At 35.2% G+C, this 27,467-nt stretch overlaps 1 protein-coding gene and 1 long non-coding RNA gene across 2 annotated transcripts in view; one reads left to right on the plus strand and one right to left on the minus strand.

The window, feature by feature from the left end:
• LOC106664475 overlaps nucleotides 1–27,467 on the minus strand; it is a 177,961-nt gene that overhangs the window by 18,182 nt on the left and 132,312 nt on the right. The window lies entirely within an intron of this gene.
• Nucleotides 14,366–27,467, plus strand: part of LOC106664467 (probable nuclear hormone receptor HR3) — a 132,464-nt gene continuing 119,362 nt past the window's right edge. Inside the window, exon 1 of the mRNA XM_014390174.2 lies at nucleotides 14,366–14,724. Within this exon, the coding sequence (XP_014245660.1) occupies nucleotides 14,706–14,724 (19 nt within the window). The 5' untranslated portion in view covers nucleotides 14,366–14,705. The remainder of the gene's footprint in view (nucleotides 14,725–27,467) is intronic.

Raw genomic sequence — 27,467 nt, forward strand, 5'->3', positions numbered from 1 at the left:
AAGATTTGTCTCTGTGGATGCTTTTATAGTAGATTTTACAATAGTCCAAATTGACAATCATAGCAATAATAGACAAGAGTATTTATCACAAAATATAAACGTATTTTTTATCGTTATGGATAAATTTGGGTTACAATGTATCAATTGTGTAAATCATATGGGAAAATATATTTGCATGCAAATTTTATCAAGGGGTAAATTATTAAAATCTTTAAGACTGGCGAAGAAGAAAATCTTCGGAACTAAAACAAAAACTGTTCATTTAATAAGGGGGAAAGATGACAAAAATTTATGTTTTACATTTAAATATCAAAATCGATCCCGCTCAAGATACGAGTATTTATTTTTGAAACTGTAAGCCTTAGGAAGGAGTCGTAAGGTCTCATTTCGTTAAGGGCCTTTTAATTGTCCGCCCAGCCGAGGGTTCGGGTTCAATAGACTTTGGTGCCCTGCTCACCTGGGAAAAAGGACGATAAATCTTGCCCTCGGGGAAGGGCAGGCCCGTACCACAACGAAGGCTCATTACCATTTAGGTCCTAATGTTTGTTAAGGCAGTCCGGCCGTATACGCTGATTATGATGCCGGCTGATTGCAGAGGAAGACAAATAGTGTTAAAGCACGCTATTTTTGGCAAAACTAAGTTAAAAAGACTTACTACTTACTGTTATTCCTAAAATTATTATAATAAGGCGTATTTGAAAAAAAATATGTATTCAATGTAGACAATGGCAATTCACTGAAATTATTCGTCTTTTAGCCAATTGCTCGATCCCACATTGGTAATCCTTAGATAGATCTTAAAGCTCTTGCGCTACTGCAAATTCTTTAAATTATTTCCTTTGTCATTATTTTTAATGTCACGGAACGTCAGGTATGATAGATTTTGCAGGACTATCTAGCATCAGTGCTTTTGTTTGATGTAAATAATTGAATATAAAGTTATATAAACAATAATATACTTATAAAACTGCTTAAAGTCTGGCAACTGTAAAATTCACCAATCTCAAAAATAATACAAATCTATAGTTTGATAATAACTTATCATCTTGATTTGCTGATTTTATTTTCTACTTTCAAGATAGGCAGGCTACGTTGATAGGTAACCATCAAACTGTATACCTTACACCCTGCAGTCAACAGGAGGACATCTCACAATTTAACCCAGGCTAATTGCAATTTATTAACAAGAAATCACCTAAACATTGAAGAAGGCGAAATGCATCTGACTGACAAAATGAACGAGTGTAGGCAAACAAAGATGAGGTAAGATGGTAGGTAAGAATAGATGTATCACCTGCAGGCCACAGAAGGAAGTCTACAATTTCATGTAGCCAGGCTAATTTATTATCAAAAGATCACCCAAACTCTGAAAACATGGCGAAATGACGAAACACTTCTGACTGACAAAATTCAGCGAGGACATGCGACCCCGATGGATACAAAGGTATAAGTGACGACGTTCAGTATTTTGCTATCTTCGGTGGTTGTCAGGATTATAAGCAGGATGAGATAAGTATAGGTTTATCACCTCCTAGGCTACAGGAGGAAATCTAACCATTTCATTTAGCCAGCCAGGATAATTTATTAACAAGAAATCGCACAACATTGAACATGACGAATTGAAGAAACGCTTCTGACTGACAAAATTCAGCCAGAATAGGCGACCTCGATGAAAACAAAGATTTATTATTCAGAAATCGTGAGATGCGGTCTGGTGTGATGTAGGTTTCAGAAAAACATTTTCTTTATCGTGCCAACGTTTCGATTTTTATTGAGATCATCTTCAGGGCTCAAAGTGTTTGTCTTATGTGTAATTGTGCCATTCTTGCGTGTCGTGTTGAGAGTGCCCAACTGAGAGTGTCACGATGAAACCTCACCTTTATACTTCTGCCATATTGCAGGTCAATATATTTCATGAACCTTGTTTCTGTGTTTTTTTTTTTTTCAACTTTTCCGCACCGTTTTTATCTGTCACTTGTTTCGGTTTTTTGCTAACTTCAGTGGTAGGTTTTCATCGTTTCCTCACCCGGCTTATAGCCCCGTAACAACTGAAGATGTCAAACCCTACTTTCCTGTTATCCTGTAGGCAAACATACGAGCAATAGACATTAAAATTGTAAAAGTAGGTCACATGTATAATATCTTTGAGGAAACGAACCACCCTGCAATCTGATCGTCTTGGTCCGGCTATCCTCGATCTTTTGATCTGTCAGGCTTATTTCAACGTGAAAAGTTTCCCAACGAACAAGTCGTTTGTCTAATTCACTGGTTGTAAGGGTTATAAATTTTTTTTAACGAGGGTTCGCACAGCAGAGGTTAGATCAACCATCGGGGTGCTTGCTGGTGTTTTTGAAAAAAGCCCATTTGTAAGTATGTCGGGTTCGAAGCAGGGCCGCTGGATTCGAACCCGGGACCTTTACCTTACAGTGATGAGCGCCGTGTCAACGCCTAAACCGTTGAGGCCTCCCGTGGTTATAATTATTAAAGACTAAATTACTTAATTCTCCAATCGTGCATTATTATATAGTTTTATTTACATTATTTATTATTTATATATTTGTAGTATAGACCGTCTTATATTTGTCTGCAAAAAAAATAATCATAATCTTGAGCAAACTTCCATTAAGATGCGTCGATTCTTTTTAATTTCACGGCAAAGGCCAATAACGACAACGGTATATCTATTGAAAGGCTAGAACCTATAATAAACACAAATTGGCCGGAGATCAAACAAATCCTTCGCGGGCCGTGCCAAACTTTTCCCCCGTTGGAAATGACGATGCCGAAATGCCTCCGGGGCTTAACTGTTCTCGCCGTTCCAAGTCCGGTTCTAAATCTTTATCAACCCCGACTTGAAATTCATCCCGATGGCGCAAAAACTGCTTCACATTCATCGGGTCCATGATCACACAGGGGTCTGGCATCAAATCCTTGCATATTTTAATAATGGCATGGGACTGTAAAACGATAGAAATGCGTAAGAAGTACGTGCTGTTTTTCAAAAATTATTTACAAACAAGCCACATTAAATCTTCCTTAATTTAAATTGAATTTGTCGATTCCAACCAAATTTGTTGAAAATGTTTACAACATGACCTTTAGCCCATATGTAAGTAATAATTCTTCACAAAATGGAACAAAAATGTATGCTTACATAAAATTAAGATAAACAAAGAAAACCTATACCAAAAGACTAACCTTGGCTCGAAAAGAGAATAGTAATAAGAAAGAAACAAGTTTTTGGTGCAGGAGTGTTTGTTCCTTGAATGAAGTACTCAGAGACAATGGGTATGTAAATGAATATATTTCAAGTTGAACATAAACAAAGACACATAAACAACATAAACTTATATCAAAAGATTAACTTTAACACGAAAAGAGAATGGTAATAGAAAGAAAAACACCAGGCCAAGGAAAGTAAACTTTTTTGTAATAACCTATGCGCCCAGGACGTAAAGAGTTTTTGGGGCAGGAGTGTTTGTTCCTAGAATTAAGTACTCAGATACAATAGGTGTGTAAATTAATATATTTCAAGCTGAACATAAACAAAGAAAACTTATACCAAAAGACTAACTTTAGCACGAAAAGAGAATGGTAATATAAAAAAAAAACCCAGGCCAAGGAAAGTAAACTTTTTTGGAATAACCTATGAGCCCAGGACATAAAGAGTTTTTGGGGCAGGAGTGTTTCCGAGGGGGGTCCTAAAATAAAGTACTCAGAGACAATGGGTATGTAAATGAATATATTTCAAGTTGAACTTAAACCAATAGACTAATCTTTGTGGCTCAAGAATATGGTAATAGAAGAGAAAATTCCAGATCTAGGAAGGAACACTTTTTTTATATACCTACCCACCCAGATGAAGTACTCACCGCTTATGGAAATGTACACAATATATTTCAAGCTTAACTACATGTAACTGAAAACATAACATTAAATCCGAACGGAGAATATACAAAATAAAGACTTAGCTATACAATCAGAGCATCAAACAGCTATAGAGTACTATACTCGATCACCTTCACCTCGAAAATGACTATAAATTGTAAGATCAAATTAAATGAATTTGACATACAAAACAGGGACCATTCGGTCTCACGACATGCAGGGTGGAAGGTCCTTGGAGGACAATGATTTTCCTCTACAGAGACAACCTGCAGGATAATTCATACTATCCGAAAATGATTGAAAAGAGAAGATAAAATCTTTGTTTTATTTAAATTTATATACTAACCGATTTCACAGAGGCTTCTGTGAGAAGTGAAAAAAATCATAATAAAACAATTTTACAAGGAAAAACCAACCTCGTGACTGATTTAGTAGATGTACCTATATAGCTTGCCATAATCATAATCATTTCGTTTGTTCTAGAGCAAATACTGGTAGTTAACGATGATAAAACATGCAGTTCGGACGTTTCTGATCATTCTGGTTCGTAAATCCTCGTTGTTTTTGTATGCCAGACCCGTTACAGCTTCATACCTTATTGAGTGCTTTTCAGAGGTTTGAACATAAACAACTTATCTTTCAAAAAGAACAATTATTAGATGGTTAGGAATAATAGCAAATCTTGTAACCATCTTCCTTGCTGTTAAATTCCCGATACTTAGATTATTTAGATCGGCAGAGAAGCTCTCACGTATGAAGAGCAGTGTCGATAGGGGGCCCACGAAGGATTTGACTCCTAGAAGAAAAGGGTTAAACCCGATTAAGCAAAACTACTAGCTGATTTCCCTGTAGGCTTCAACAAAAATTTTTAAGACAAGTTTGTTCAAGAAGGTACTAAATAAAAATCTCAAACCGACCACAAGATGAAGGCGAAAAGCCTGTCAGAGGAACACAGCGATGATAGGCGGACCAAATTGGTCGGAAACGACCAAGCTACAGATTTAATTTTCTTATCTACTTATCGGGGATGACAAAATGTGCAAATCGTGCTTTTAAAACTAACAGCGACGACGTTAACAGTCAAAGTTCAGCATTTTAAAGCAAGCTTAATAATAATTCAGTGTTTGTTTGTTGAATTGTTTTTTGTTTTTGTAATTGAAATGCAACTAGAGTTTACTAATAAAAACAAGTTTTTTTGTTTATTTTTTAAAGAAGCATATTTTAAACAAGATTAATATTCCCACTTGTGTGTAAACTTATTGTATATTAGGCATTGATCAGAGTTGGGTGTGGAATTTTTCTTATCGCGCTATAAAAATCGGTTAAAGGTTCAAATAATCTATTAATTATTCTTTCTAAGGTCTTCGTTGAGATAAAAAAGTCAGTGTAACGAGCGGGATTCGAACCCAAGACCTCCGACTAAATACGCCGCTACTCTACCACTTGATCTACCGTGACTTCGATCCTCTCGGACACCAACTCTCCATCTCAACCTACAACTGTTCGAATTTTTCCTCTTTTTGCTATTTTCAAATGTCGTGTGATCGGATTGGATTCTCAGCGACTTTAGAAGTGTCCATGGGGAGCTGTATCTTGAAGTGATACTTCTTTTACTTTTTAAATATTAATCCATTTACGTTTTCGTACTCAATTGACCAAATTACTTCTTTCAATCAATTAATTATTCTTTCTAAGGTCTTGGTTGAGATAAAAAAGTCAATGTCATAAGCGGGAAAGAATAATTAATTGATTGAAAGAAGCAACTTGGTCAATTGACTACGAAAACGTAAATGCCTCAAATAATGTTTTCTGATCTTTTAACTAAGTCTTGAAATGTGTTCTAATTAGGATGGATTGTTGTTTAAACAAATTTAATTTTCAAAAACTATTACGGATTATGGAAATTTATTTTCTTCTTTTATTTGGTAGGCGGTCTTGATGTTCTCCTTTGTTTCTTTCTTCCCAACCTGTTTTGACGGCGATCGTGTTAAAAATTTCTTTCTAAACGCTACCTAAACCTTTTCCAAGACTTATATACGAATAGGTTTAATAAGTGTTCGCGAAGGAGTCACCCTGCGATTGTGTTTTTCAGGGATAAGTGCCAACGATGCCGCGGGGGGTGGAATTTTTAAATGAACGCCCGTTGTGAAGAATTTCATTAGAGGCGGGAGCTCTTCCCTCCGGTTATGAACCGTCGGAGGAAAAGCTTCGGGAAGAAGGAGGATTTCATGATGATGGTGCAACAGTTAAAAAATAATAAAAATATGTATGAGCCCCGAGAACCGGTTCCACCAAAACCTAACGCGCCTCTTTCATAAACTCCGTCCTCTTCACTTTTACAACCTGAACCAGTGTGCATTATCTACTTTCAAACTTAACCGTTAATACTCGCAGTATTCACCGATTATTCAAGTTCATCAAAGTTGATTAAATCTGTCTGAAAATTAAAGCAGAAATGTTTAGCGCAAACTTAATGTTCTTATTTATTGAAATATTTTAATAATTCTTTAATAAAACTAACTGAACTCATGAATTTTCATTTTATGAACTGCTTCCCAATGAAAATGATACTTAATTGAATGTAATAAAATAAGAGAAGCCTGTACTATTGTAGATGTCCGAACTATTAATGTTATAATTTGGTCAGTTCTAGTCATTCTGGTATGCCATATCTATTTGCGTTGATCTATCAAATGATTTCGGAATTTTGCCATCTTCAGTTATACGTTTCAGTTATACGTTATACGTTGCCTCGCCCTGACAACTAATGAAATAGCGAAAGGTCGGCATATTAAACACCGATTCACTCTGCAGTCCTCATAATCACATATTTTGTTCAAAAGAGACTCGAGTAGGTAAAAATAGTACACCACACCAACTGATTCAGTGCCACCACCTGCTTATTTCCCAGAAAGTGGCAAATTTCTCAAACGAGCCAGACCAAACACAGCTAGGGTTGGCGGGGTACATCAGAAATGACCAAGGTACAGATTCAATCCACCGGCAGGTCTTAACAAGAAATCTCAAATTTAATAGATATATAAACAATCTGACTCAATTAATCAAAACATGTAAACTTTTGTGACAGTGGCAGTGGGTTGGATTCGGTGCCTCTCCATGCTTCTTGAAGGTGGGGAATTGTTCGAACATGTCTGACGAATATACGCTTGTCAGTACATATAACCGAGTGCAAAACATGACACATAAAAACAATGAAACGCTTGGCATACACAGATGTTGACCGAGTCAAATGAAATTGTGATATTTGGTCTTGGGGTCTCCGAGTTGATGGACTTGTACTTGGTCGTTACTGAATATATTCGCTTTTTTGGTCTTCTTTTTTGCATTTCTCCCCGCCGTCCTTATAATCACATATTTTGCTCAAAACAGACTCGAGTATGTAAAAATAACACACCACACCAACTGATTTCAAAAGTGTGTGATTCAAGAGCCTCAACCTGCTTATTTCCCTGAAAGTGGCAAATTTCCCAAACGAGCCAGAAGAAACACAACAGCTAGGGTTGGCGGGGTAAATCAGAAATGGCCAAGGTTCAGATTCAATCAACCGGCAGATCTTAACAAGAAATTTCATATTTAATAAATTACATCAAAAAGCGGCACGACTTAGTAAAATAACACACCATCACTGATGACGATGGTATTGATTTGGTACTTTCTTTGCATACATTCCTGAAGGTGGCAAACTACATAAACGCACGTGACGATCAGGAATATTGAGGATTGACCAACCAAATTATTAGGAAACGTCTAACTATGTTCTTCACAGGAAATCTCATATTAAAAAATATTAATTCACTAATTTCGTGGTCCGCTTGACCAATTAATATAAGACAATTAATTAAGGTTTTTAGTTGAGATGAAAAAAAGTTAATGGCACGAGAGGGATTCGAACCCACGACCTTCGGCTAGATACGCCGCTGCTCTACCANAGCAGCGGCGTATCTAGCCGAAGGTCGTGGGTTCGAATCCCTCTCGTGCCATTAAATTTTTTTCATCTCAACTAAAAACCTTAATTAATTGTATTAAAAAATATGTTTAAAAAACTTCAGCGCTAATAGAGGGGGGGGGTTGTTTCGGAACTTCTCCCAGCAAATATGCCTGACGGTGGTGAACTACTTAATGCACCTGGCGAACAGAAACACCGAGGATAGGTGGATCAAATAAATATATTTACAAACGGACTCAACTAATTAAAATAAAACATACACACTTAGCGCTGAATGGATTCGGGGTATCTCCCAATTTATTGCCCGGAAAGTTGCATACTGTCCAAATGCGTCCGACGAATATACGAAACCGCAGTACTTAACGGAATACAACATACAAAATGAGGAAACACTGTGCTTCGTATAGATGCTCGTCGAGTCAAACGAAATCGTGATTTTCCTCCTAGTGTTTGCCGGTTGACGACTTTGGTCGTTACCGAATATTTTGGTATACATATATTCGTTTTTTAGGTTTGGTCCTATGCATTTCGCACATATTCAGTGTGGGGTTTGAGACCGTGCCTCACCCCGCTTATTCCCTGACAACCAGTGAAGAAGACAAACTATCGACGAATTTGTCTACGCTTCTCTCCAACTTCGTTAGTAGGTACACAAAATTAAATCTCATATTTAATAAATATGTATAAAAAAGACTCAACTAAGGAGCTAACACAAAACCACCACTGTGACGGTCGGTTCGATTAGGTACTTCACCCTGCAGGAACAGCGAGGATCGGCGAACCGAATTAATAAAAAACGACCACGTGTGTTCATTACCTTGTAGATCTAAACAAGAAAACTCATTTTTAGTAAATACGTTATTTAAAAACAAATTGATAAAGTAATAATACAAACCAGCACTAACGGCGATTGGTTTGATTCAGTGATATCCCTGAGCGAGGCAAACTACGCAAATGCGTCTGACAAACTAAAAAGGTAGGATTTGCACAAAATTAATTGAAAACGACCAAGTTTTATGTTCCATCAAACAACAGATCTGTACGAGGAATTTCAAGGATGAGGTAAACTAACACACAAATCCAAAACTAATTTGGTTTGTTTCCGTGCTTCTACCTATTTATATCCCTGATATTGTCAAATTACCTAAACCTGCCTCTCAAATCAAAAATCTAGGTTAGGAAGATCAAATTAATCGGAACCGAGTATATTCACCATCTCGTAGATCTAAATAAGAAATCTTATATTTAATAAATTTGCTTAAAAAAGTTGATTAATTAATGGCGGTGTGTTTATTTCGTTGTCTCTCCCTGCTTATAACCATGGTATGGTAAACTACCACAATCGCGCTTGACAAAACAAAAATGCTAGAATTGGCCTAAAATAATCGGAACCAAGAATGTTCATCGCCATACAGATCTAAACCGGTAATCTCATATTTAATAAATATGCTAAAAAAGGAAATCAAATAACAAGGAAAATAGCACACAAACATATGGCGGTTTGATTCAGTGACTCCCCTGCTCACACATCTGAAGGTGTCAAACGACCGAAACAGCGAGGATAAACGGACCATCACCTCACAGATCTAAACAAGAAATCTCACAAGAAAAATAAATGCAATAAAAAAGCGAGAATTCAATAGAGGTCATCATGAATACCACAATCTTTTCCAAATTGAATTAAATGAAATATGATATTAGCGAAATTTAAATTAATTGTAAGAACGATATTAAGAGGGAAATTTATTTTTTTAGAATATTTTTATTCCAATTTTCATATGATTGCCGTGGTTTTTTATTTAGAGAAGCTTGTAACTGTATAGAGGTATTCGTCCGGAAGAAAGGTGAAAGAGAAGACATCCAACTGAAGGCTTGGCTAGCGGTGGAAGCGAGAAGCCGAAAGGAAGAAAAAGCTTAAGGCCGAAGGCTGCGAGGTCATTGAACCCGTGATGATCACTGTCACGTTGCCTCTCCTTTTCTCCTCCTCGGGCGGGCTGGAAGAAAGGTCAACATTTATTGATTGTCATAAAAACATTCATTAGCCTAGTAATTAGAAAAGTAATTAATTGAATGCACTGACTAGCGTTTTACCGTCGTAAAAGCCCTGTTAAGCGCAAGTAGGACCCAGGGCATGAGTTACGATTTGTTTCGGACGGTTAAGTCATTGCAGTTACTTATTTTGCTAAATGATCATTTATACTGGATAATCGTCATTAATTTTTACTACTAATAAATTTAATAAAAAAACTTTTTTTACAAGTGTGAATTTTTTTGTTGAGATCTTCAAGGTGATGAACCTGTAGTTTGGAAGTTTATAATAATCCTGGCCCGCCTATTCTCGCTATTTTAGTGTCTACTGACATTTCATTTCTTCAGGGATATAAGCATGGCAAAGCTTATACCGGCAAAGTTGAAAAAAAGCACGTCTTGCAAACCAAAATTACCAATTGGAAGTGTACAAAGCGAGGTACTAATTCTTAACAGCATTTATATAATTATATATTTTTCGATTTTCTACTGTACCAATAATAAATTAGGCAATACAAATTTTTGAAATCACTTTATGTGAATATGAAATATTTGGTTCAAAATTTACATTTACATCTTAAATTATATTTTTTACAATCAACAAATGTTTCGTAATTTACCCAAGCCCTGAAGATGACCCGAATAAAGGTCGAAGCGTCCGCAAAAAAATGAAAAAGGTGTTTTTCTAAACTACCTCATTCTTGACCGCTCCTCACGATTTCAACAAATTATGAAACAACAGGTCACTATGAAACACACATTTTTGACAATAATGACAGCGATACCAGACAAAGAATGCTAGACTAAACATTTACAAAACATAAAGAATGTCATCCTATCAACTCTAATTATGTTTTTCATGATTATAAAAATATATCCAAATAGAAAATCTTGGGACGTTTCTTCTATCCGCAGGGTGATGAACTTGTTGTTCGGTCGTTCTTGGTCATCCTACCCGCCTATTCTCGATGTTTTGGTGTTGATTGACGTTACGCCTTATTCAAGGTTATAAGCAGGGTGAGGCACCGACCCATACCCTGCATTGAGGTTGACAAGCCAAAATAGTGAGAAGAGTTAAGGATGTTCGGTAACGACCCAATTGCAAACGATCATCATATTAGGATTTCGTCCGGAACAGGAGTGAACAAATCTAAGTATTTAGGTCTTACGTCAATCTTGGTCGTTTCTTAATAACTTGCTCCTCCGATCATCGTTAGTGCTGTTCGACAGGTGCGTTTAAGCAGTTTGCCACCTTCAGGGACTTAATCAGGAGAAGCACCGGATCAAACCCACCGCCACCTGCTGGTTTGTGCGTTAGTTTATTGCTCGAGTCCTTTTCTTATACTTAACTACTAAATGTGAGATTTCTTGTTGAGTACCCATGAAGAGGAGCCGGAACAATTTCGCCTCTTTGGTGTTGTACTTCGTCTTATTCTGGTTGTCGGGGATATAAGCGGGTAGATACACCGTTTCAAATCCAACACTGAATATGTGCAAAATGCGTAAAACAATAGCAAAAAAGCGAAAATAGGCAGATCAAAATATTCAGTAACGACCAAGTACAACTCGGAGACCCCAATACCAAATACCAAAATTTCGTTTGACTCGGACAACATCTGGTCATACCATAGCGTTTCATTATCTTTGTATGTTATGTTTTGTACTCGGTTATATGTACTGACAAGCATATATTCGTCAGAACATGTTCGAGCAATTCCCACCTTCGTTTGGAGAGGCACCGAATCAAACCCACTGTCATAAGTTTTAATTTCGTTGTTTGAAACAATTGAGTCACATTGTTATAAGATTTCTTGTTAAGTTGCCTGGTCATTTCTGATTTGGCTAGCCTACCCTAGCTGCTGTGTTTCATCAGGCTCGTTTGAAAAATGTACCACTTTCAGGGAAATAAGCAGATTGAGGCACTGAATCAGTTACTGTGATTTGTTATTTATATACCTACTAGAGTCTCTTTTGAGCAAAATATGTGACTGTTGGTTTTTACTATGCCGACCTTTCGCCATTTCATTGGTTGTCAGAGTGTAAGCAGGGCGGTTTTTTGGTTCGTCAGGGGCGTTTAAGCAGTTTGTCAATTTCCGGGATATAAGCAGGGAGGGGCTGACTGAATTAAACATACCTAGGATGTGGTGGATTTATTTAGGAAATATTACAATTTCGTTTGGCTCGAAGTACTATCTATAGCCCAATGTTTCCTTCTATTTGTAAGTTATATTCTACTCGGTAATAAATGGCAATTTGTACTGTAATGTATATAATTAATAAGTACAGGTAAACTGATAAGCCTCTATTGAACTGTATGGTCGTCACAAACCAACAAAAACATGAATTGTACTTTTTTCTCTCCCGGGATATTTCGCAATGTGGCGTCCTAGCGATCCCGCTAGCCTGAACGGCAGTTTGAGTTTCGTAGTTGTGCGAACGTGCGTATTCGATTTCGGGAGAGAGGCGTGGCACCGTCCGGTCTGCACTTGGAAAGGAAGCTCCTTCCCCTCTACCATTCCACGTTCCGACTTTGCAAATCGCTTACTCTGTCCACAATTGTAATCGGACTTTTTTTTCGCGACGTCAGCAAGCCTCGGTTTGGAGTGGAGGCCAGTACGACAACGACACGCCGACTCGGTGTCAACGGCCAGCGGATTCTTATGATTCTCAACCCTGCCGAAGATCGAGCGGTTCGAGACCTAGAATATATCGTGGTACAAACGTCGGCAACCGTAATTTCAAGGTGGTCTTCAAATCAAGCGGAATGACCTTAAGGCAGACGAGGAATCTAGAACTACCTAGATCTAGAACTACCTAGATCTAGAACTACCTAAAAAATCAATTTTATTTTCCATTTTCCCTATTTAAACTTACTTCCTTTTAAGACATTTTGGTAGAAATAAAGTAAAAATCCGATCACTGGAGTGCTCTAGATAATTTTTTTGTAGTTCAAATTGGTATTTGGATAAATATTATGATCTCGTTTAAAACCATTAGCCAAAATTTCTCTGCGATGTATTGAATTGTAGTGAAAAGTAGTATTGAATTATAAATGAATAAAATTATAAATAATTTAATATAATAACTAAGATAATAATAACAAATAATAATAACTAATAAATAATAACAAAGATCCCAAAGTTTTCTTAGTCGATAAAAGCATATTTACAAGTTGAACTACAAGCTACCAATGCAAATAAAAATAAAGAAATAAAAAAATACACCAAAACATTTATCATATTTTCTTTATTTGGTGTCTCCACAGAAACAACAATCGAGCCTTTTATGGAGGAATTATTTTGTGAAAATAATTTTTGTTGATTTTCAAGCTTCCAGAAAAATATTTATTTCACTTTGCACGACCAAAGCACAGATTCATCACGCAACAGTCCTCAAAAGGTGATACTCACGGTAAAACTGCTGGAAGTCAAGAGAGCTATGGAAAAATCAAAGTATTGAAGTCAGTGTAAAACAATTACAGTAATGAAGCGCAATACATAATATAGTCGATATATGAATATATAAATAAACATAGATGAAAGTATAGACAGATTTAACAACGCATACAACGACAAACAGAGAACGATAGTAATTATGAGGTAAATTGATAGCATGAAGTAAGATAACGTACAGGCAACGTAAAAAGAGATTGTTAGATAAATAGATAAATAGATAGAGACAGAGAGGGTGAGAGATAGGAGGAGGAGAGATAAATAGAGAGAGAGACTAAGAAAAAGGGACATAGACAGATAGTGAGGTAGTGAGAGAGNAGAGAGAGAGACTAAGAGAGAGAGAGAGAGAGAGAGAGAGAGAGAGAGAGAGAGAGAGAGAGCGAGACAGACAGACAGACACAGACAGACAGACAGACAGAGAAACTGAGAAATAGAAAGAGAGTGAGAGAATTTGAGAGAGGAGAGAAAGGAGAAACAAGATAAAGACTCTGACAGGTACGAACAACACACAATTAATTTTTAAACAGATTGAGAAATAACCCAAAGATAGAAAATTATATTGAGACATTTGCACAATTGAGAAACGATAGAGGGCAGAAATCAATTAAATAGCTATGTCAATACTATTTTTCTTACTCATACATTTCTGTGTAGAAAATAATTAATTTCACTTCTGCGCGCTACTGTCTCATGTATGAGATTGGAGAGTAGATAAAATCAAAGAAAATGTGTTTCAACCCTCGAAAGAATATTGATTTACAAATAAGGGTGTTAACAAAGTAATTAATGCATGGCACGTGCATCGTCCGCTAAGATTCGTCGGGTGAAGAAGCGGATGGCCTGGGCGCAATTAAAAGGATAGATAACAGACAAGGAGGGGATGCTGCGAAGGGGTGGTCGCTATCTGGAAAGTGGTATCAAGGCCACCAGTGGTCAATGACACCCAGGCGCCCTTGGATAGATCAGGTATGCACCTAGTGGGGAGATTTGAATAGTGAAAATGTTGTTGATGATGTAGGAGTTGGGATGAGCGTAGAGGGGGCCGGCCCGGTTCGGGACCGCTAGCCTAACTGTACCGTTCGTGGTCCCACCAGCTCTCCGTTACTCCGACTCGAACCGTACCCCGAGGAGCATTCCCCACTCCAGTCCATAATGGTAAAATCATGTTTTACACAATAGAGGATTTCGAGTACGACGGAACATTCGTCGGACCACCCTCCTGACAATTGGGGAAAAAAAAAAAAAAGTGCGTTTTTGACAATATTTTTGGTGGAGTTTTCCGGCATTTAGATATCGTTCTAACGTAAACAGTCAGTGAAGTGTTGTTACGGATTACACTGCCCGATTTTGGATTATGAACAGCTGACAGGATGCCGAGCACTATTAGAGGTGAGTTTGATATTTTGTGCGATATTCAAAGGGAGGGACGCTCTTTTTAAAACGGCTACTTCTTTAAAGATAAAATCAGAATGTAAGGTGGTAAGAACCTAGATCATTGCTCTCGTATGTACTAAAAGTAATGATCTTGTCAAAACATTTTTTTATTGCTTTTAAAATATAAAATTTCAAAAAGTTTTATAAACGCTTGAGATAAAAACAGATCCAGCTCAAAACAGTCCACTAATTCGTAATAAAAATGGCAAAAAGGAGGGAAAATTCAAAAGGTGAGGTTGGTGTCCGAGTAGATCGAGGTCACGATAGCTCAAGTGGTAGAGCAGCGGCGTATCAAGTCGAAGATCGTGGGTTCGAATCCCGTTCGTGCCATTGACTTTTTTATCTCAACTGAATACCTTAATTAATTACAGTCCACTAAGTTTTTTTCACAAGTGTTGCAGTAAATAAAATAAATTAGCGCCTATTGGTTATGTGCTTTAATAACACCATAATAAATCCAATCACGTAGAGCAAAGCATTAACTTTATTTTACTCTTGACAGAACAATATTTTTTAACCACGTGACCTTTTTTAAAGTACGGTAAAAAAATCAATATTATAACAGAAAGGTTGTTCTACTCGCCAATGTACACTATAGCAAAAAGTACCTAAACTTTATATTTTCAGATCTGTCTCAGTAGCTCATGAGCTAAAACCGACAAATAAATAAGTTCCAAGGTTCAAAAAATAGTACATATTTTTGTAGCTATCATTAGTCATTTGGTCATCCTTGCTGTTTCGGTCCGTTAGAAGCGGTTTTTTTTACCATAAGAGGTGGCTCTATATCGTGCCTCGCCCTTCTTATATCCCTGACGATACACAACCTCGTCTAACTAAACTCGTCTAACAGGCCAGAACAGCTTGGGTAGGTGGACCAGAGTGATCAAAACTGAAGAAATTTCTCAATATTTTCTCTTAAGATATATGTCAAAGAAATAATTGATAAACGAATAGAGTAGATAGGATGACGTGAATCTATGTGCTTTTGTTAAATGTTTACTCAAGCTTTGTTGGTCCGGTATCGCTGTCATTAATGTCAAAAAAATGAGTTGTCTTATTCTTTTTTGTTACAAACAGTAAAAAGCTAAAAAATATCAATAATAACCAAATCAATTGGATAATTCCTGAGGACTTGTACATATTCTTGACCATCCATTGGTTCCGTTTTTGTTGGACGTGTCAAACATGCCAAAACCGCTACTTCTGATAAGAAAACTTTTCATCAATAAAGTTTGTTTTTCCATTGTAAAATTCGTGGAGAAAAAAGTTTAAAAAACTCAAGGAAAAGGGTTGTAACTGTCATTGATTCATTTAGTACTATCTACTATCAGCTTGCGTGTCGCATACGTAATTAATACTTGCAAAATCCACGAAAATGGACTTGACGAATATTTATGTTCAGATTGTTCAACCACAATTAGTAATAATGTGTGGTGTTTAGTGACCGTTAGTTAATGATTATTTCGAGAACGTGAGATGCGGTCTGGTGTGACGTAGGTTTTAGAAAAACATTTTCTTTATCATCCCAACGTTTCGATCTTTATTGAGATCATCTTCAGGGCCTAGGATTTATAAACATTGTTTAAATTTTATTTCACATCCTGCATTTATAAAATGTAAACAATGTTTATAAATCCCAGGCCCTGAAGATGATCTCAATAAAGATCGAAACATTGGCAGGATAAAGAAAATGTTTTTCTAAAACCTAAGTCACACCAGACCGCATCTCACGATCTCCAAATAATCATTAGTATAATAATATCGTTTTGGTGCCTTTCGATTTGTCTTGACATCCTTTGTCGATATCAATAGGTTTAATTTGATTAAATTCCGACGTTTTTAAAGCATTAAATATATACTGGTTAATCTTTATGAATTTTTTTCTCAGTATGTTGGAGGGCTGGGTGGGTTGTCTAATCTAGTTATTCCAATCTTCTGTGCTTAATCATACTGATGAAATAATAAAAGCGGATTATTAAGTGAATTTTCAATGGGGTATACACCTGTATAACTACTGTTTTCACTCCGCGATTGCGGAACCGTCGGCCGAGGGAAATATCGGCCAATGAAGAAATCTTCGCACAATTTTCGGCGTGATAGAACGCCGTTTCGCGTTTGATAAACGGACAATCGCCGTAGATTTGGACGGGCGGGCATGCAAGGGATTCGCCTGCCGTGATAGCCGGTTGTTGAACCTGTTTCGGCGATCCTTGTTGAAGCGCCAGGTGAATTTCCGACTCAAATTTGACAACGTTTGCAATCTGATGGAAGGATTAGAAAACTGCGGAAATCTCGAAAAGTAAACGATTTACAGAAAGAAGCATTATTGAAAAACTTGGTCTATGTAGATGACCTACACCATAAACATAAGCAATCGTTTCATCAGTTTTTTTCGGCGTTTAGCCATCTTTCATCGTAGAATTTTGTTGGTTCCTCTTCCTGCTTATAAACCTGAAATATAGTGAAAATGACGAATCCTATTTTTCTGCAGTATTGCTGGCCAAACTTGTCAAACACAAATCAAGTTTAAAACGACGTAGCTATGCTAGGTTGTTACCTGTAGCTTGGTCACTTCTGATCATTTGTGTATTTCGCTCTTTGAGATTTATTTTGGTCTGTTGTGTCTCTGTCGTGTCAGACGAATAGTGGCTTTTCGTCATCTTCAGAGCTACTTTGTGTCAGTTCCTCTCCCTGCTTATGAGATGACAAGCTCTATTCCTTGTAAAACGTTTTCAAGCACAAACCAAGTTTGAAAATGCAGTTGTGCTACGTTGTTCATATCAAAATGGAAAAATCATAGTACTATTTAATTAAAAATCAATGGATACTTTCAGTTCGATCACTTCTGATCATAGTCCGTTTTGATTTTGGTCTGTTAGACGAGATTCGGCTTTTCGTCATCTTCAGCGGTTACTTTGTGTCAGTTCCTCTCCCTACTTATAAGATGACAAGCTATACACAAACCAAGTTTGAAAATGCAGTTGTGCTACGTTATACAGATCAAAATGGAAAAACCATAGCACAATTTAAAATATCACTTCTGATCGTAGTCTATATTGGTTTTGGTTTGTCAGAGGAGACTTTTCACCACATTCAGCGGTTGTTTTTTTTCATGAATTCCTCTCCGCGCTTATATCCCTGATATACAGTGAAGATGGCAAACCTACTGTTTTGCAATATTGCTGGCCAAAATTGAAACACTGGACACAAATATTGCCAACACAAACCAAGTTCGAAAATGCTGTTGTGCTAAGTTGTTTAGGTCATAATAGAAAAAGAACAATAGCAATTTTTAATAATTGTTCAACGGGTACATTTTACTTGATCATGTTTGTACATCTTTCTTTATTTAGATCTGTCAGACGAGTTTTGGTTTTTCACCGCTTCCAACTTCAGCTGTGACTGTATGTCAGTTCCTCTACCTACTTATATCCCCGGACATACAGTGAAGATTCTACTATTCTTCTGCAATATTGCTGGCCAAAATTTTCGAAGATAAACCAAGTTCCAAAAGATGCAGTTTTTCTACTTTTTTAATGTCAAAATGGAAAAAATCATAGCAATATTTAATTATTGTACCACGGATACCTTTAACTTGATCACTTGTGATCACACTTGTCTATCATCGTCTCAGACGAGTTTCTACTCTTTGTCATCTTCAGCGGTGAATTGGTTCTCTCCCTGCTTATCTCCCTGACATACAGTAAGGACGACAAACCATTTTCTTTTGCAATATTGATGAACAAAATTGAAACAGCAGATATTAAAATTGTCGAAATTTTATAAAACCCAAACCACGTTAAAAATAATGATGCAATTGAGATTTGCACTTACTTGATACGTTACTTGGTACCAGGTTATTTGTACATTGGTCATTTCTGATCATTATTGTCTACTGCTCTTTGAGATTGATGTTGATTTTGCTCTGCAAGGGGATAAAAAATAACGTGAAACGACCAAGCTAGAGTTTATCACGCAGGTTGGATGCGTCCATTTGCACAAATCAATCGGGCCTTTTATTTATTTTTTTTTAAAGATGGTAATGTTTGTGAGAAACCACTGAAGAAAAGTCAATGTACCGTTGTAACTCCATGCTGGAGTTGAGTTCTATCAAAATTGATCTGCTGCATTTCAATTCAAACTCAGACTAATATTTCAAATATTTGATGTTTTATGTCCGATGTAACAATTTCCAATTAAAATTGAGTTTCATTGAAAAATAATTCCGTAAATGATTAATAAAACGAAATTTCAATTATACTCCTTTTGTCAGTCTTCCTTCTTAATGCTATAAAATTGAACGATACACAATGTTTTTTATGTTTATATATATATTTATTTTTTGTTTTTTTTGTAAAAAAAACTAATAGATTTTAGCCTAGGATGGAAGTTCATGTCCATACGCTACTGGTCAGTTTAATCCTTTCGTTGAAATGAGTATATGTTGCATACACTGAAGCAACAAGTCTAACCTGGGAAATTAAAAGAACAAAAAAAATTTAGTCTGGTTGATTTGCATGCCAAATTAAAGATATTCTTACCATTTAACTACTGGAGGGTTCATAACATTATCGCTTATCCCTAATTTGGTTATGGAAATGTCCAGCATAGCTAACTAACCGTTAGACGTGAATCACCGTTTGTTGAAAACCGACTGAGATAAAAACAGTTTTAATTTTAAAATTTAAGTATTAAAATAATGAACTTATTTAGTGCTAGATCATTTAGAAATATTGTAAGGCTTGGTGTGTCTGTTTCTTCCTATGGTTGAATTCTTAGTGATTCCTTGTATACCTATAACTAAAATAACTTTTAGATTCAGAATTTTCATATTTATAATAATAGATTTTCATTTATAAAAGTTTTTAATGGTCTTTAGCCAACTGTTTCACGATTTTGTTGAAAAATCAGCTGTAATTTGCTGACACCAGTTCTGACGTCGGCTACATAACCCAGATTAACATGTTTTTATAATTTCCATCTAGGGGAAATTTTAACCGATCACGCCATCATCATCATTGCAACGGGTTCGACCCAGAGATGGTGTCCCAGTGGGCCGGGAATGAATCAGACCGTCCGTCCTACCGGGAGGCAAGTAAACATAACGGGCATTGCTCACCTAAAGGACGTTCACCCTCTCCCACCATCCGACGAAATCTCCCCGCTAACCCAACGGGAACTCTAACTGGTTTTTTCGTAATTATTTTATCGCGGTAATAGCAAGCGGTTGTGGGGCAGGTGGAGTCATACCACTGACCCCGTCACTCCCTTGGGTACCGCTCTTCCTGGCTCCCAGACTCTCCTTTTATTCCACTTAGGACAACGTCTATCACAAAAATTGTTTGTTTTAAACATCAGACGAAAAGCTATCCCGTTAATCGTCTCCATGTGTAATTTAGGACGATCTCATCCACCTTCCTAGTATTTGGTTATAGGGTGTTAGCGCAATATTGGAAAACTAAACTTTTGTTAATTTTTCTTAAAGTTTCCTTTTCATAACAATCTTTTCTTAGTTCAAACTCGGTCATACCCAAGCTATGCCCAAGCTGTACGGAATACTAATCAAGTTTTACAGAAAGGAGTAGTAATGAACTATTAGTTATTGGTTGCTCAAGGCCTATGATGACCTGCGTACAATCTTCTGCCACCTCCAATATTTCCGACATTTCCCAGTTAACAGAATTTAATAAATTGAAGTTTTTCCGGCTTAGTTCTAGCAGATGTGTTGTAAATTTGAGCGAGTCTGACCTCCGGTGTTAATCCACCATGGCATAGATCCATATGGTGCTTTTTAGTTTTAGTTTTTCCTCTCTATTTGGAGTCGTAGTGATTTTTCCCTTTGAGAAACTCATCTATTGTGCCCATCTCTTCTAATGGATTTTCCTGGAAGATTTTTTTAAAAATAAAATAAGGAATTCTTTTACCATTCCGGTTCCAAGTTTTCTAGCTGCAAGAGCGGTTTTTCCAGATATCATAACATTTTTCTAGCTATGTCAGAACAGTTGAATACTATATGTTCAGTTGTCTCTGTCTCTCCTAAACATCATCGACATTGGTATCTTGGCATTGGTAGACCAATTTTTAAGGCGATAAATAGGTACCGAATTTACATGTATTCCCATTTTTTTCTGAGCTTCGTACTCCGTGTTTGAAACGTTTCACCTAATATGTGAATAAACCGTACTTCATTTTGCATATTTGTAAAAATTTAGAAGTTTAACGATTTTACTTTAATCAATATTTAACAAAATAAACAATAAAATTATTAAAAACTTTAAAAAATGAACACAAAATGTAAGAAGGGTTTTAGAGAAAAAGATTTCAGGACGTAAACAATAAATTTCGAGAAAATTTTAAAATGTACATTTAAAATCATTTTGGAGATTAAATGTTTACGTTTTTATTGTACTTTTTTCATATTTTTCAATTACATAAGATAATTAAACTTGTATAATTCCTTGTTTAAAGTCCTAACATTTAAAAAAAGGCGTTTTTATTTTACCGAATTTTTTAGCACTAGAAAGAAACATTTTTATTTTAAAAAAAATTAATAATGTACGTTATTTCCAATACATTTGAAAATAAAAGGTTTATTTTCTATTTTATTAACTTGTTAAATTCTTCCTTTTTGCAAGGTATTCAATATATGTAAATTATAAAATACTTTTAACAGTCATATCTGAATGTTTTTTATTTACATATTTTTCTTTTTTTACTTGTACATTTGTTAAAAAGATTTAAAACCCACACAGAGAATTATCTGTGATTGACCATTGATGATTGAGATCAGGTATGCGGTCCAAAATGAATTAGTCGTATCTTTTTTGCCAATCTTTCGGCTTTTTATTGCGCCTTCCTTAGGGCTCCACAGAAGGATGAACATAATTCTTTTAATTGAGTAGACTCACAATAAAACAATATTTGTAATCAACCTACGAAGTCCAAAACCATAAATTTTAAAAAAATGACCAAAGTACATGAACACGTGTCGCTTTTATTTTTACTTATATGTTTTATCTAACTATCTGTAAGTTCATTGTAAACATTGTTTTATTGTGATCCTATGCCATTAAATTAATTATGTTCATACTTCTGTAGAGCCCTAGAGAAAGCTTAATAAATAGAAGAAACTTGGCAAAAAAGATACGATAACATATAGATTTGGGCCAAATCCCTGATTCCAATTATCTATTGAAAAAAATATATATATGACCATATTTTAGATCTGATTTAAATCCGGTCCCTAGTGATGATTATACCAGTTTTTTTCTGTTGAGGATTTCCTCTTCCTCTCATTGGGTTGTTGTTCCATGTAATCTTTTTGTTTGCCTGATTTACATCCAAAGTATTTGTTGGGCTCTTTATACACCCAAGTTTCCAATTTTCCTTTCATATGGCCGAAGTTTATGCCACAATATGGATTTGGGACTATGAGTTGTTCCGAGGCTGCTTTTTAGTTAGTGCCATCCATTTTTATTTTTCTAGCTCGTCGAAAAACATTTGAATTAACTACGCACTGCCTCAAACTCGGTGAAATGCATAAAGATTTTGTTTAAAAAAATTTCTGACAACGAAAAACGGAGAATACGAAAAAAATCCTGTCGTATAAAACGCCATACCTTTTATTTCAAACTAAGCCAAAGACAAAAAATTCAAATTTGTCTATGAAATCCCCCCCCAAAAAAAATTCTCTGTAGAATGCCATTCGGAATTTAGAAAATTTTATTAAAGGAATTTTTTTCCAAGTGGAACTTTATTAAAAAAGCCTTTTCCGGTTTACTTCATCTGTTGACTCAATTCGTTTCAAATATTGTATAAAAACATTCAGTTGTTGAAGAAAAATGTGTAAAAAGAACATAACATTAACACTTAGATGAATAAAGCAAACAAAATACCTGTTAAGTCAATGGCATTAATGGTTAATGATCGTTAACAATAAAAAAAGGATGAAAATCACAAAAATCTTGACAACACCGAAGAATATGAAATCAGAAAGGGTGCGCTAATAAAATTTTACCTTCGTCTGACTGAAAATTCATACTTTAATTATTAACTTCTGCATAGTTTACAAAACGATCAAAGATTCAACCTTTCATTTCGGCTAGATTATCTTGTAAAATTTTCGTAGTGAAAAAATTAAGTTATCATGTCTTATATCAATTTTACAGACATTCAAATTCTAAAAAAATTGCATAAACTTAACCTTTCAAACATTGCTTTAAAAATAATTCAAAGAGGATAACGTAAAACCGTAATTTATTTTGAGACTGTTATCATTCATCTCAAATTATTTTAACCATTAAGCGCGTAATTACTGTCATTAAATGACATTGAAAAGTATGTGGATCAAGTTCGTTTCGCTGAACGACTTACGACTTCAGCAGTGTTGTTGATTCACGCTATCCGATTTGGCACTTACATAATAAACTGACATTCAAATACACAAACTTATTTACTGATATTAATGTACTAATGTATTATATACTAATAATACATATATTGTGCTACCTAATAATTCATTTAATTATGGTTTTTATTATAAAAAATTATAAACCTTAGAATAACACTGTAAGTGAATTTTTATTTAATAAAACTGTTTAATAAAAATATTAAAAATCATTTATAACCATTAATATTACAATTATTTTTGTAACATTTTTATTTTTATTTTTATTCAAATTTGAATTATCCACGGTTTACATTGAAAATACACTAAATAAATAAATTTTAATACTTTAAATCATATTCTTTTCTTTATCACACAATATAAAATGTAATTTTAATTATCATAAATTGTTTATAATAGAATTGGGTAGAGTAGACATTTTGATTGTGTTGTTTCAACTTGGAGTGGTGTGAACGAAATTTAATATAAAATTGCCGATTAAGCTTTCGCTGACAACACGATTGATCTCATTTTTTGAAACGTGACACAACGCACAATTAGAAAGGTCCAATCTAATTGACATTTTACTTTTAAAGTATCTCAGGCTTTTAATTTTTCAATTTTTATTGATTACAGACGAGTTCAGCAGGGATTATCCTTCATTTACTTTTTCTATGACGCTAAACTGATAAGAGTTGAATCTATTGTTGAATTCATCTTTAAATTTTTTTTTGGATTTAATTGAAATTAATATAGTAAAACTGTATTTGCCACAATTTTTGTAAATTTACTTTGCTATCAGTTTGACTGTTTCGAATTTGTCAAAATCTGTATCAAATTTTTGGATTGGGTTTTTCATTATATCTTCTAATCTATTCCAACGAAAATTTATTTTTTGATTCGGCAGATCAATTGTTTAGAAATATATCAAAACCACCACCGAACAAGTCAAAATGGCAATACGCGTCTGACTTACTAAAAGGTCCAGGATATGCCACAGTGAAAACGACAAACTCTAGGTCTGCTACTAAAAATTAAATATTTTGTCAACGTTGTCAAAATGCAGCTTGATGATTTCTTATCATCTCACTGTTTTGGTCTGTCAGACGAGATTTACATACCTTATTGAGAAGGCTTGAATCGTCCTCTACCTGCTTATAAACCTGACAAACAATGACACTGCCAGAATCATTGTTCTGGTATTTCGACAAACGGCATAAAAACAATTTCTGGGGGTCCGCGGTAGCCGTGTGGTTAAGACGTCAGACTCTCGTCTAGTNATAAATAAATAAATTTCTGACAATTAAATTGTAAATGCTGACGACACAACATTGAGGGAAATACACAGTCGCGTCTGGACAAAACAATGAAGAAGGCAAGCCAAAATAGACATTAAAAAATTCAAAAGTCATTCTTATTTTTTATATATATCATACACTGCTTAAGTACTAGAACAGAAAATTGATCGTTGGGCGGTCAGAAAAAAGAAAAACATTCTGATAATAAATTGTTTATAGTTTATTTTTACATTTAATTGTTTTATTTTAGTGTTTTTGTCCCACTCTAGTTTTTTTTTCTATTAGAGCTGTTGTTTTCACAATTCTTTCCTGTGTTTTTCTATCTCACACAGCAATTCCTGGTTCATTAATTGTTTCTTGTCTTTAATGTTCGTATTGTCAAGGTGTTGTTTTGTTGTTTTGAGTTTTCATGATTCCTCTCACATTTGTTCTTGCTATTCTGTTCTAAATTCTTGTCTCTGTTTCCATGTAGGCTTTGGTGAATCTAATCAGCAGTGGATTTTTTTTTGCCAATAGAAATTCAAATATAAAACAGCAAAAGAAGATGGACCAGATTCATCGAAAATCATTTAAATAATATAATCAATTAGTTAAAGAATGTGCAATTATCGGCACATTTTCCTGAAACGTTTCACGCTCGGTGAAATTAAATGTATCTAACACCTGGATTTGGTAGAAAATCGCGAGGAAAAGGTGCAATTTTAGAGATATTGTAAGCCGGGTATATCTGCAGAACTATCGGGACCTTACAGTTCCGGAGGAGAGATAGTCCGCAATGGGCTGCCTATCTCGGTGAGAGATTAGACCAGCCGCAACATTTATGCAGACGGGATATCCTGGGAAAAAACCCACCCCTGGAGATATATCTGGAATAATGCGATCGTTGGGAACCGTCCCGTTTACTTGCCATCTGAGAGCAAAGGGTAACAGAAAAATGGGAAAATTACAACGAAAATAAAGCAATGAAACGGAATAAGTAAACTATAAATCGATTCATTTGAAAAACGATTCTAATTAAAACAAATGTGAAATATGAATGTAGAGTGAATCGAGGAACAAGGAAATACAAATTTTCTAGAAATCTGAAAATTACTGGGCACAGTATTGTTTAAAAAGCGAAGCCGTTATAGTTTGTAAAATAATAAATATTCAAAAAATATTTTTCTTATATTTCCACAATAAAACTCTCACATTCTCTCTCTCTCTCTCTCTCTCTCTCTCTCTCTATCTATCTATCTATCTATCTATCTATCTATCTATCTATGTATCTATGTATCTATCTATCTATCTATCTATCTATCTATCTATCTATCTGTCTATCTATCTGTCTATCTATCTATCTATCTGTCTATCTATCTAACTATCTATCTATCTATCTATTTATCTATCTATCTATATATCTATCTATCTATCTATATATCTATATCTATCTATCTATCTATCTACCTATCTATCTATCTATCTCGTTATTGTTATTTTCTAATTTTCTATGAAAACCGTTGAAATATTGAAGATGTTTCAGAGTTAGAAAAACCCTTCTCCAGCGAATCTCAGATTGCATAGTAACGATGTATCGACCCAGCTACGAGCAGAGGTCGTCTATCCGTCAGGTAGTCGTGCACACATTTCAACTAAAATATGACATTAGCGATATATAATACCTTTGTACCAGCTGGGAACAAAATACAACGAACTTCAAATTATTATTTAAAAGAATGAAAATGAAAAGATAATTTGTTATCAATCTTATAAATTTGTACACAAATGCTAAAAACAAAAGACATACAATGGCCTTTGCCATATTTCGTTAATTGTGGGTGTTTTGAACAGTTCGCTGTTGATAACCTTTAAAATTTTGGATTTTTGTTAGAAAACACTTGGAGTAAAACAGATAAAACGGTCACGTTTCAGAACAGATTATTCTAGTCCAAAATAAACGCCATATTTTTTACATTCTACACAAATTCTCTTGAGGACTGCGAAGCATTGAATATATACCTTCCTGTACTGTGATGATGGCAAGATGCCAAAACAATTCTGGCAGACCAAAAACAGCCTAGGTAGTAAATGGAAACCTTTGAAAGTATAATTATTCAGAAATCGTGAGATGCGGTCTGGTGTGATGTAGGTTTCAGAAAAACATTTTCTTTATCGTGCCAACGTTTCGATCTTTATTGAGATCGTCGTCAGGGCCTGGGATTTACAAACATTGTAAATCTGTAAGTGTTGAGAGTGCCAGTGAGATTTTACATAAAACAGCAAAATCTCACTGCAGCACTGCTCAGAAACAGCAATCTCTAAATCACGACAAGCAAAAATGGCACAATTACACAGAAGACATTCACTTTGAGTGAGTAGAAATACTTTGATTGAATATAAAAAATATATTTTGCATTGTATAAATTCACTGTTCCACATCCTAAATCTATTTGTTAAATGTAAACAATGTTTGTAAATCCCAAGCCCTGAAGATGATCTCAATAAAGATCGAAACGTTGGCACGATAAAGAAAACGTTTTTCTGATACCTACATCACACCAGACCACATCACGATTTCTGAATAATTATCGATTAAAGGTCACTAATCACCACACACTTCTACTTTGAAAGTATGTTTTAGTTTTGTAATTTCCGATCATCCAGATTTGCTTTTCACAGCTGTGTTACTTAAGATGGCGATACAGCGTAACTTTTCCGATAGGTTTAACACTTCGCAGACTACAAGCTGGTTCATAAATTGCTTATATCTATTTTTTTATATTTTACTTATTTAAAAAAAAAATAAAAAAATAAAAAAAAATAATAAAAAAAAAATCTTACTTATATCTAAAAAGTCCTTTTATCGTCTTGTCACTCGCGTCAGACTTTTTTCGATCCAGTAATGCTAATGAAGACCTGAACAATCTTTCACGAAAATAATTGGTTATAAGCGAAAATTCTATAAAATTGAACGGTTTTGTTACCAGGTATAGACAGCTGACAACTAATCCCATCATCGCCACCTTACCTTCGCA

Source organism: Cimex lectularius, unplaced genomic scaffold (genome assembly GCF_000648675.2).
Source record: "Cimex lectularius strain Harlan isolate CLEC.00 unplaced genomic scaffold, Clec_2.1 scaffold13, whole genome shotgun sequence".
Taxonomy (NCBI): domain Eukaryota; kingdom Metazoa; phylum Arthropoda; class Insecta; order Hemiptera; family Cimicidae; genus Cimex; species Cimex lectularius.